The sequence below is a fragment of the Sminthopsis crassicaudata genome, chromosome 3 (genome assembly GCF_048593235.1).
Source record: "Sminthopsis crassicaudata isolate SCR6 chromosome 3, ASM4859323v1, whole genome shotgun sequence".
Lineage (NCBI taxonomy): Eukaryota > Metazoa > Chordata > Mammalia > Dasyuromorphia > Dasyuridae > Sminthopsis > Sminthopsis crassicaudata.
In genome coordinates this window covers 529,055,071-529,068,209 of record NC_133619.1, presented here as the reverse complement: position 1 = coordinate 529,068,209, position 13,139 = coordinate 529,055,071, and the positions used below count along the sequence as shown (strand labels likewise).

Genomic DNA, 13,139 nt, shown 5'->3' with positions numbered 1-13,139 from the left:
ATATTTCTTTAATTCCCTTCACTAATGCAAATAAGCAGTATCTTTTCATTTATAGTCTTAGAAAGTTTGAAGGGCTTTGATATGTGACTAGTGCATTTTTAAAATTTAAATTAAAACAAAAGGTTGTTTACTTTTCCATTTCAGTTTTTATTGTATGTTAAAGTATGTGATTTTATAAAAATGAATGTTCTCCCAAACTATATACTTATTAGAGGAGATGAAAAGAAGTGTTTGGCTTTTGAACTAAGAAAGAAACTAAATTTAAAAACAAAGTTTTTTTCTTCCTGTGTTAGGCCTTCCCACTTCATGGATGTATCATTACGCAGCTTTTCAATCTGCTGTGACCTGTTAAGTAAGGTTTGCCGGACAGCAGTGACTTACTGTAGGGATGCTTTGGAAAGCCACCTTCATGTTATTGTGGGCACAATTATACCTTTAGTGGGTGACCAGTTGGAGATTCAGGAACAGGTAATTTTCTAGACCATCTCAATAAACATTTCCTTAAAATAGAATGTCGTTAATAACCATAGGTCTTTTGTGTACTTCATATTCCTGGATTTTTAAAATAATGTTTTAAATATAGCCATATGTAAGAAATTGCTCATTTTAAGTGGTTCTAGTATTTTTTGCTATTAAAAAAAACCAGAATTGTGTATTTTAAAAACAACTTTTTATTGTATTTGACTTCCTTGATTATACTCTTCTGTAATTTTGTGAATTCCAGTAAAGCCATTTTTTCCTCCTTTTCAATTTTTTTTTTTTTTTTCTATTTTCATTTAGGTCTTAGACCTGTTGAAATATCTAGTGATAGAAAACAAAGACAATGAAAACCTTTATCACACAATTAGACTCCTAGACCCATTTCCTGATCATGAAGCCTTTAAGGACTTACGTATCACTCAGCAGAAAATCAAATACAGTAAAGGACCCTTTTCACTTTTGGAGGTAAAGTAATAACTAATCCATTAATTACTGTGTGATAAAGAATTTATAACCTGTATCACTGGAAAGATTAAGAAAAAGAGTGTCTAGAAATAAATACATGGAATAATCACTAGAAAGTTGTTTTTTAAAGTCACATGATTGTCTCATTCTTTCAAGAATACCTATTTCAGGTGAACTAAATTCTTACATATTGAAAAACTTGAGGCCCCTTCAGTGATCTTTTAAGAAGCATAGGAGTGGTGCCATTGGACTTAAAAAGGACCAATGTCTGAATGTTCATAAAAGGGAAGAGCATAGAATCTATATATATAGAGAGAGAGTCTATAAAATACTGTTTTTATCTTCAATTTCTAGCAGAATTCTAGAATGTTTGTTAAGGAGGCTAATGGAATTGTAAAAAAAAAAAAAAAAAGTATCAATAATTATAGAGACAGCAGCTTCCTCATCAACTAACTATTTCCCTTTTTGGTAGGATTACTAAGGTGATTGATCAGTTGTAATTCTAATAAAGCATTTATGTATACATCTAATATAGTCTTACCCTATTTTTTTTAAGTTCATCAAAACAGCTTTTGTTTTTGTTTGTTTGTTTGTTTGTTTGTTTTTTAAATAACATTTTTCTTGGCTCCTGTGATTGTATTTCAAAATTAACTATTCAAACTCTATTTTTTGTCAGGAGTGCTTAGAAGTCCTCTGTTTCGTTAAAGATCCATTTTTTTTTTCTTTGCAGGATTTTGCTCAGTTTTGTTAGGTAAATTATTCTTAGTTGGTAAGACTTTATATTTTGCCTTCTAGAATACTGTATTCTCTGCTGTTTTCTAAGGGTAGCTATAATCTTCTGTGGTCTTATTTTGAATCTTGTGTAATCCTGACTGTGGCTTCTCAGTATTTGAATTCTTTCTTTCTGTCTTTTTGTAGTATTTTTTTCTTAAATTTGTAGACTTTGGATATTAACTTTAATATTACCTGATTTTACATTTTTGAAATTTTTTTTTTTTAACATTACCCATGGATTCTTTCTATTTTCATTTTGCTGTTTAGTTCTAAAGAACTTTGGGCAGTTTTCTCATATGACTTTTTTTTGACCTTTTTATTTTCAAAATATAGCATGAATAATTTTTCAACATTGACCCTTTCATAGTTTTGTGTTTCAAATTTTCCCCTCCTTCCCCCATCCCCTCCTCTAGATGTCAAGCAATCTAATATATGTTATACACATTAAAATATATGTTAAGTCCAATATGTATAAACATATTTATACAGTTCTCTTGCTGCACAAGAAAAATCAGATCAAAAAGGAAAATAAATGAGTAAGAAAACAAAATGCAAATGAACAACAGCAAAAAGAGGGAGAATGTTATGTTGTGATTCACATTCAGTTCCACGGTCTTCTCTTTGGGTATAGATGGCTGTCTTTGTCAAAAGATCATTGGAACTGGCATCAGTCATCTCATTGTTGGAAAGAATCATGTTCATCAGAATTGATCATTGTATAATATTGATGTTGCTATACACAGTGATCTCCTGGTTCTGCTCATTTCACTTAGCATCAGTTCATGTCATTCTCTCCAGGCTTCTCTAAAATCATCTTCCTGATTGTTTCTTATAGAACAATAATATTTTATAACATTCATATACCATAACTTATTCAGCCATTCTCTAACTGATGGGTATCCACTCAGTTTTCAGTTTCTTACCACTATGAAAAGGGCTGCCTTAAACATTTTTGCTCATGTGTGTCTCTTTCCTTTCTTTAAGATCTTTTTGGGATATATAGGACTAGTAGAAACACTGATGGGTCAAAGGGTATGCACAGTTTGATAACTTTTCGAGCATGGTTCCAAATTACTCTCCAGAAGGGCTGGATCCGTTCATAGCTCCACCAACAATGTATTAATGTTCCAGTTTTCCTAAATCCCCTCCAACATTTGTCATTATCTTTTTCTGTCATCTTAGCCAATTTGAGAGGTGTGTAGTGGTAGCTCGGAGTTGTCTTAATTTGCATTTCTCTGATCAACAGTGATATAGAGCATCTTTTCATATGACTAGAAATTATTTTAATTTCTTCATCTGAAAATTGTCTGTTCATATCTTTTGACCATTTATCAATTGGAGAATATCTTGAATTCTTATAAATTTAAATCAATTCTCTACATATTTTAGAAATGAGGCCTTTATCATAACACTTAAATGTAATGTTTTCCCAATTTATTGCTTCCCTTCTGATCTTGTCTGCATTAGTTTTGTCTGTACACAAACTTTTTAACAATATAAATCAAAATTATTTATTTGGTGTTTAATTATGAATTCCAATTCCTTCCTCCAGAAAGATCAGAGAAGTAAACTATCCTATATTCTTCCAATTTGTTTATGTTTAAATCATGAACCCATTTGATCTTATCTTAGTGTGTGGTGTTAGGTGTGGGTCAACACTTAGTTTCTGCCATACTAGTTTCCAAATTTTCCCAGAAGTTTTTGTCAAATAGTGATTTCTTATCCCAAAAGCTTGGGGTCTTTGAGTTTGCTATAGTTATTGACTATTTTGTCCTATGATCCTAACCTATTCCACTGATTGACTCCTCTATTTCTTAACCAGTACCAAATGGTTTTGATGGCCACTGCTTTATAATGTATTTTAGATCTGGCATAGCTAGGCTACCTTCATTGGCATTTTTTTTTTCATTAATTCCTTTGAAATTCTTGACCTTTTGTTATTATTTTTTCTACATCTGTAAAATAATTTCTTGGGAGTTTGATTGGTATGGCACTAAATAAGATTAATTTAGGTAGCATTGTCATTTTTATTATATTTGCTCGGCTTCTGAGGAGCACTTAATATTTTTTCCAATTGATTCTCATAAATTTTTTTTCCCCCCTGAGGCTGGGGTTAAGTAACTTGCCCAGGGTCACATAGCTAGGAAGTGTTAAGTGTCTGAGATCAGATTTGAACTCGGATCCTCCTGAATTCAAGGCTGGTGCTCTATCCACTGTGCCACCTAACTGGCCCCTCATATAATTTTTTAAAATATTATGTTTAGTCTATTTTTTGGTCATGCTTTTCAGATAGTCCAGTGACTCTTAAGTTCTCTCTTATTGATTTGTTTTCCAGACAAGTTGTTTTTGCTATGAGATATTTTATGCTTTTTTCATATTATTTTTTTGCCATATTTTTTGTTGCTTCATGGAGTCGATTTTTTTTTTTTTTTTGGTCCACCTAGAAAACACTATAATTTCAAAGTAAGAGAGGTGTAGGCTTCCCTTTGGTCTGGGATTCCTGCCTTAGTTATCCTATTCTAGACTTTAGACTAGGTTGTAGGCTGGAATTGAAGCCCTTGTCAGTTTCAGCTTGCCTCTGAAGTTCTTTTACTCAGTATGTAGCCTAGACCTGTTCTCATAGGCTTTGAGCCCTTCCTCATTCTGTTCTGGATTTCTAACTGAGAACTTAGTCGTTAATGATAAAGCTGCCATTTATTCCTTTTTCTTGAAGGCTGCATGAGGTTGAGGTCCTCCCCTGAATGTGTCTAGGACCTCCTCTTTCATTGGTACATAGCCTGGTCCACCTTTAGTTCTGGGTTGCTAGAATGCAACAGATCTTATTCTCACTATCCACAGACCCCTATCTATCTGGACTGTATGATTTTTGTCTTGGTTTTTTAATGTGATGCATTTTCTAGATTTTTGTGCACTCTCTGTGCTGCTCTGCCTTTTCCAGCTTGCAGTTATTCCCCAGGAGGATCATTGCATAAACTTTTTCTTTTTTTTTCTTCATGGTTTGCTTTGCTATGATCAATTAATTCTTCAGCCTCAGAATAACAATCTTGCCAGTTATAAGCTTTTCTATATTTATGCCATTCCTTAGAAACTAGACTCAGTGTTTCTGATTGCTAATTACATTTCCTTTTAGGAATAGTGGATTTTTATTTTTTTGCTACTTAGGTGAGGGATTCAAAATTAACTCCTTGAATATTTACTTACTGATTTTGCTCTTGTCATGGATGCTAGTAGGTTTGTTTACATGAGGATTTTGTGATAGAATGATAATAATGACTCACTGAATTTTATTGAATAGGGTGTGTGTATGTTTGTCTATGTGTTATTTCTTTTTTTTTTTTTTTTCCCAGCTTGCTATATTATTGTTTTGTCACTTAAGTCTCACTCTCACTACCCCAGCTAATTACAAAATCAGATACATAAACCCTACTCTACCTTTTTAGTCATTCTTTTTTTTTACAGCAATTGAAAGGAATCAGCTTCTCCAGTGATAAAGACATCCAAGTCTTAGGACAGAGTAAAGATGATGAGATCTAGTGACAGAAGGAGGAAGACAGGTTTGGGTAGAGAGGTATCGAAGAATGTGTTTAAGACAAACTCTGAAGAGTAGGTGGTCAGATCCAAACCTGAACCTGGGGTTTGGGCAAGATGTGAGGGCAGAGATATGGAGACCATCCCCTAGGATTTGGTCTGGAAGCGCACATGGCTTCCTCTAGTTTGGTGAGGTAGGGAAGAGCCAGAGAATCTAATTACAAGCCAGCTAGTTAAATGTAGATTCCATGCTGGTTCAGCCAGAGTCTTACGCTTCTGGAGATAGTATTTTATGGAAGTCTTTTCTTCTTGGTTCCTGGAGAAGGTAGTAATGAAAGTCAGGAAACTTCTTGAGTCTTTATTATTCTGCCTCACATTAAAAATCTTTGTCCCTCCTTAGCTGTGTGCCACATTCATGGAAGGGAGCAATACTAATAGCAAGCTCCACCATGCATCCAGGTGTGTTGGGTTCTGAAAGACTTGAAGATTATAGTTGGTCTTGTGTTTAAGATATTGGCTTGGATGGCTGAGTGGAAGATGGAATACAGCAGGAAGAGACTTACAGAAAAGAGAGCAAGCAGAAGCCTATTGCAGTAGTCCAAGCTGAGGGAAGCATCTTCATGTGGTTGGCATCTATGTCAGAGGAGAGAAGAAGGTATATTCCATGTGTAGAAATATGACTTGTCAGCAGTTTGGATATGTGAGATGAGAGTGAAGAGTTGAGGACGATACTTAGGTTATGAGCCTGGATGATTAGCATGATGGTAGTGCCCTTGACAAAAATACGGAAATTTGGAAGAGAGGAGGATTTTAGGGAAAAGATAATTAAGTTTTGGACATGTTGATTTTAAGATATCTGTTGGATATCTTGTTCAAGATTTACAGATATGAAACTGGGAGCATAAAGGTTAAGACTAGATATATCTGATAGTGATATATATGCACATTGAGGATAATTGAGTCTTTGGAAATTAATGAGATCCTCCAACTTAGATCAAAGACCCTTTCAGTAACTTCAGAGGAAAGACTTGAATTTGAATGATTTGAAAAAAAAGGAAATTGAAATGAAAAAAAGAGATTTATTCCTGTATGTTTTAGAAAAAAAAATCTCATTCTCCAGGTAATATCTATAGTTACTGGAATCTTCCTTCCTTAGATAAATGCTTTCATTGAGCCTGCTGTGTGTGTCTTTTATGATGTATCTAAACAATAGCACCATTTTAGACATCTAAAATCAGGAACTGAATTTTATTCTTTAAGAGTTCTTGGCCCAAATTTGCTTTTAGCAAAATTATATTATGACATGTATGTTTAAAAAATATATTTTCTTCCCTTTTCATTTCTATTTTGCCTCAAACCATGATAAGAACTATTATTTCTATTAGTTTTTATTACCTTTTTGATTCAGGAAAGGTGAACAATAGAACTTCCTAGAAGGGGAACATTGATATTATTTTGACATTTCTATACATTAATAATTCCATCTGTGAAAATTTTATATTGATGATTTAGGTCAGATAACATTTAGTTGCAAAGTGGGTAACATTGAAATTCTGGAAATAATTTGTTATAAGAAAAAAATAATTTTGTCTTCTTTGAATTAGAGTCAGCTTTAAATGATATAGTGAAATTATATATATATGTATATGTGTGTGTGTATATATATATACACACACATATACATATACATACATATACATATACATACATATACATATACATATACATATACATATACATACATATACATATACATATATATATACATATATATATATATATATATAAATGATATAATGAAAAGCACATTGAACTGGAGAGTCAGGAAACCTGCCTTCTAGTTTTTCATTTCTTGTGTGACTTTGGACAAATAGTCTAGTTGTACAAAATGTTTTGTAAAATGGAAGAGCTTTATGTTTGACATTTTGTCTGTTTGATATGTGCATATTATAATTTCATATGTATATCTTTATTTTATTTTATTTATTTTTTATTTTATTTTAAACTCTTCAGTATGGGGACTGTCTAATAATAAGTGTTATAACACTACCATGCTTGTTACTCCATGAACTTATCTGTAATGTCTTTTACATCCTATACAATCTAGTATACTGGCATACTTTTTCTAGAGCTATCATAAATCAATCTTTAATTCTTATTTATTATTGGAAGCAATTTTAAATTAAAATTTTTCTTTCTAGGAAATTAATCATTTCCTTTCGGTAAATGTCTGTGATTCACTACCTTTGACCCGACTTGAAGGATTAAAGGAGCTTCGAAAGCAATTGGAACAACATAAAGATCAAATGAAAGACCTTTTGAAAGAATCTCAAGGTACCAAATTATTATGGCATGGTTTTTACATGTTAGAAACTCATTACTTAGAGGAATTAAATTAAGAAAGGTTTTAAAATAAAGCAGAAACTCCTTTCATAATATTCATCTTCCCTAATTTATACCTTTTTAGAGTTTAGATTTTTATTTATCAGATCTTTTAGATTTAGAAGCAAACCTGTAATACTTTTACATGTCACTTTATATAAATACTAATAACAAAATTAGTAGAGTTTCTTCTAACACTAATTAGTGTTTTTAATTTTTGTTAATGTATATTCCTAGATTAAGGACATTTTTTTTTTCATATGACTTAGAGTAGAATGGCATATCCTTTCAAGATGACTTCCTGTTGTGAGGGTTAATGCATTTGTCTGTAACATTGATTGTAAATTTTGTTACAGTTATCCTTGTTCTTTGCCACCATTATTCTGCTGTGGTTCAAGTGTAACTAAACCTTAATTTTCTGTTATTTTTACACTGGTTTCTTGTTTGTATTGAAAGAAAGATGCAAATTACTTGTCTAGATATTGAAGAATTTACAGAGATGTAGATTGTGTCTATGGTTTGAACTGGTTTATGTTCTAGGTAGGAAAGAAATGAATACAAATAACTAATACAAAATAGAGAATAATGAACATATAATAGTGATACAGAGTAGTACAGTTCAGAAGAAGGAATAGTTACTTTTGGCTAAAATTTTACAATAGTTTTCATGGAAGAGATAGCATTTAACGTAGGCCCTGAAAGATGATAGAAATAGGAGGAAGACATTCTTTGTCATGGAGATGATGAAAACACCATAATTTGTTTTGGGGACAATGAATAGTCCAGTTTGATTAAAACACAAGCTAAGCAAAGAGGACCTGGGAAAACCTGGAAAGATAGATTGGGACCGAAGTATGGGACACGTTGAATGCTAGGCTAAATAGTTGGAATTTTATTCAGTAAGTTATTAGGAGTCATTAAAAGTTTTTTAGCATTAGAATAATGTGATCTGAGTTACATGTCATATGATTTAATACAGATATATGTGCATTTTGTTCTTGAGTTGAAACAGTTATAATGTAATATTAGGAAACTTTCTTTATGTACATGGTAATCTGCTGTTTTTTGAATTAGTATTCATTCATCTGTTACATTATCTTATAGTGTTAATTTTTCTATATATGATTAAAGTAGTTTTTTAGCCTTCTCCCCATCAAAGATTATCAAACTTATTTTCATAGATAATATTTTTCTTCTAGACATGAATTATTCTAAGAGTGGGTCATGATTGTGATGTAAAGAAAAAGCATCAGCATTTTTTTTTTTTTTAATGAAAGAACTGGGACCAGTGAGAATATCCTTCCTATAGAAATCCAGCTACAGGCATTTTTGTTATGAATTCTGTGTTCTTCATTGAACTCCATTACTGGAGATCTAGAAGGAAGAGAATATGTACCAGTTTATATTCCAGTAATTCCTAAGTATTCTTTTTGTGTTTTATTTTAATAATAGCATATATACACACACACACACACATACACTTTTCTGTTTCTCTCTTTGTCTCCCTCTCTCTCCTTGGTTTCTCGCAAAATATTATTGCCACATTTGTGCATATGAGAACTTGAAATTTTTATTTTATTTTTCTGAGGCAATTAGGGTTAAGTGACTTGCCCAGGGTCACACTGCTAGAAAGTGTGTGAGTTCAGATTTGAACTCAGGTCCTCTTAACTTCAGGGCTGGTACTTTATCCATTGTGCCACCTAGCTGCCCTGAACTTCCATAAGTCCCATAGGTATTGACTGACAAAATTATATCTTTTCCAAGTCCAGTGCTCTTTCTACCATATTGATTGTATTTTATCATTAGCACTAATGATTTTGTTCATTCAGGAGTTGCTTTGAGTCTTTGGCTTTCATCCTAAAATTTTCCCCATAAAGTTTTTTCTTCCTATATTTCAGATGTTGCTGGGTTGCATTTTTACTATTTATATAGTTGCATTTGATATTTTAAGGGTATTTTACTTTTAAAGGTATTTCAAACATTTAATGCATACTTATTGAGGGGAATACACTTGAAAAACAAATACTTCAAATCTACTTATTACTTGTATGAGCTTTGGTTTTTATCATTTATAAATCTTATAAATGGAAATGATTGAACTTGATGATCTCTGGCAATTTTTAGAATTCTGAATCTATGATCAGTGAATTATAATCAGATAATTTATTTGCTTGTTGTAATTATTATCTCACCTGGTAAAATGTAAACTCCTTGAAGCCAGGAATTATTTCTTTTTTGTTTTATGTTCCAACTCCTAACAAGTGCTTCGCATATAAATATTTGTTTTTGAACTGATACATCTATATTTTAAGTAAAAATGAAATCTTTGTAATTTTTTTTTCTTCATAATCTTAGATAACCCACAAGATGGCATTATGGTGAAGCTTACTGTGAGTTTACTGCAACTATCCAAGATGGCAATAAATCATACTGGTGAAAAGGAAGTTTTAGGTAACTGATTTTAAAATTTTTGTTATTTATTTTTAACACACATTTTTAGAAATTTTGATTTCTGCATTTTCTCCCTCCAACCTCTCTCTCACTATTGTGAAGGCAAAAAAATGTCATAACAATTATACATGTGAAGTCATGCAAAACATACTTCCATATCAGTCCTGTAAAAGAAAAGAGACCAAAAACCCCTAGAAAAATCAACATATGTTTCAGTCTGCATTAAGATTCTTATCAGTTACTTTTCTGGAAGTAGATAGCTTTTTTCATCACAAGTCCTTTGGAATTATCTTGAATCATTGTCCTGAGAATAGCTAAGCTATTTATAGTTCATCCATATTATTGCTGTTACTGTGTAGAGTGTTCTTCTGGTTCCACTCACTTTGCTTTGCAACAGTTCATTTTATCTTCTCAGGTTTTTCTGAAAGCAACTTGATCATCATTTCTTCTAGTACAGTACTATTCCATCACAGTCATATATCACAAGGCAAATTAATTAGCTTAATAAATGTCTCTAACTTTTTATGACCAGTTGTTTAGATCTTGTGCATGAAAATCTCTACCACCAAAGAAAAGTACAGTGGTTTTGGTAATTTGGGTATTAGGGAAATAAGGCATGTTAGATTTCTTTCATACTTCTTTTTTCCCTGCTTAGACTTAAAAGTGGATGATAGGACAGTATTTGTTCATGTTAATTATTTATTTAAACAAGTATTACAGATATGCATATAGAAAGGACTTGGAGCAAATCACAAATACCTTCCTACTTCCAGAGCTAGTCAGTTGTGTGCCAGGGTTGTTTCAAAAAAGTTTTGAGACTAAACTTTAGGGAGTAAAGCAGCATTCCATGCTTTGTGTATAGTTTCTGTGAAATAGCACACAATCCAGTAGAAAGGTATTTCTTTTTAAGCCCTCTAATTAGAAAATCTCACCTTCTTTTTCACAAGGCAACAATTAGTTAGTTATTAAGCACTTACTTATATGCCAGACACTGCAGGGAAAAAAATTCCATCCTCACAGAGCTTCCATTCTATTTGGGAAGACATCACACAAAAGGGAACTGAAAACCAACTGGTAGAATTAAGGTTCTTGAGGTGGAGCATGGTATGGATGTCCAGGAAGGCAGAGGCATGATTGGTAAGAGAATGAAGATCAGCTGCCTATGACCTCTCTAAAATGGAGGCCTCAGAAAAAAAGTTACCAATGGGAGGAGGGGCTGGCATGGCATTTGGAGACTATAGCAGACTCTTAAAGTCTAGAAAGTATTGAACACTTGTAATGCACCTTCTCTTGATACAAACCTAGACATTGTCAGAACCTTGCAGGAGCCCAAATACCTGATGTAATGCTTGGCAGTTTTCCAGGGTAGCTTTATGCCATTACTGTTTATAATTCATGTGCCAGAAAACTGTCCTGATTATGTGTTTTGATTCATTGTGATTTGGACCAAATCCTTAAAATCTGCTCCTGACCTTGTCATTTTACTAAAACTACTCCCTATAAAATTTCTATCTCCAAATTCCCATTGTGCTATACTTAGGCTCATTTGTAAGTTCTTTTAGATTCCAAGAGTGAAACCTGTCATTTTTGTCTTCCCTTTTATATATACCCAAATGCACATCCCACTTTCTCATTTGTGGATTTTTATATACACATAGATGTTCATGATTTAAAGGTGCTGCTTCCTTTCCTTTTTCGTTAGAATTATTTCTTTTGAGTAAGGCATATTTCTTTTATTCCTATATTTTAAGTGTACATCTTATCACGCCAAGTCTTTGGAAATGTCTGTAAATTTCTCAGCTTATGTTAAAATTGCAAGTTCACTTCTTTAAATGCATATATTCTGTACATAGTATATAGATAGATGTTAAGGCCATAATTAGTTTTTACTGTCACCTCTCCATTGCTTACTGGCTGAGAGGCTGAATGATCTGTCTAGAGACTTTGATGTTCTATGACTTACGATCATTTAGTGATACTGGAAGGTAACTGGTGTTAAAAAGAGCCTAAAACTGTTAGAAATTTGAGGACATGCAAGACCTAAATAAATTTGTTTCTTTATTTCTTTATTCCAATCTAAACTTTGAATTGTGAAGTAGGCAATTCTGCAGCAAATTCAACTTATACTAAAATGGTGTTTCTATTTATAGAGGCCATTGGAAACTGCTTGGGAGAAGTGGGTCCTATAGATTTTTCTACCATAGCCATTCATCATGGTAAAGATGCATCTTATTCTAAGGCCATTGACTTATTTGAGGATAAAGAACTACAGTGGACCTTTATAATGCTCAAATACTTAAATAATGCACTGGTTGAAGATTGGTGAGTAGTTAATGATTGTTTCTATGCAATACTGCTTAATTTTTCTGTCCCATAGGGAATGAAATTCATATATGTGAATTTTCCATGTATTTAGTTGTTTTCTAATGTCCAGCTCTTTGATGTATTTTCTTGGCAAAGGTAGTTTGCCATTTATTTCTCTAGCTCATTTTCAAATGAGGATACTGAGGCAAATAAGATTAAATGATTTGCCCAGAGTCACATAGCTAGTAAGTCTGAGGCTAGATTTGGATTTCAACTAGATTTGAAATAGCACACAATCCAGTAGATTATCAGATAATCAGTTTTGTTTTATATGTGTATTGTATATGAGGTCAAATTTGAACTCAAATTTCCTAACTGTAGGCCCAGCTCTCTATCCATTATGCCACTTGACTATAGGAGGAGGCCTATGCAAGTCAGTTATAGAGTTAGAAACAAGATTTGAACCTGATTCCTTGTGTGATGAAAAATGAAAAATTTAGGATGAATATGGAGTTGTGATCCTGGATGACTGAAGCAGTGGTTGTGCCCTTAACAATAATATAGAAATTCAAAATAAGACTAGTTTGGAAGTTCTTCTTTGAACATGTTGAGTATGAGATTATCTTTGGGATCTCATTTTGAAATGTCTAATAGGCAGTTAAAATGTTGGACTGAAGCCCAGGAGAGACTAGGGATGGATATATAAATATTCATAAAGATGCTAATTGAATTCATGGGAGTTGATGAGATCACTA

The 13,139-nt window shown here is 32.6% G+C and overlaps 1 protein-coding gene across 1 annotated transcript in view; it reads left to right on the top strand.

Annotated features, from left to right (window-relative positions):
* ATM (ATM serine/threonine kinase) overlaps nt 1–13,139 on the top strand; it is a 123,090-nt gene that overhangs the window by 52,993 nt on the left and 56,958 nt on the right. The window contains 5 exon segments of the mRNA XM_074304330.1: nt 294–468; nt 781–945; nt 7,449–7,581; nt 9,985–10,080; nt 12,231–12,402. Of these exon segments, the coding sequence (XP_074160431.1) occupies nt 294–468; nt 781–945; nt 7,449–7,581; nt 9,985–10,080; nt 12,231–12,402 (741 nt within the window).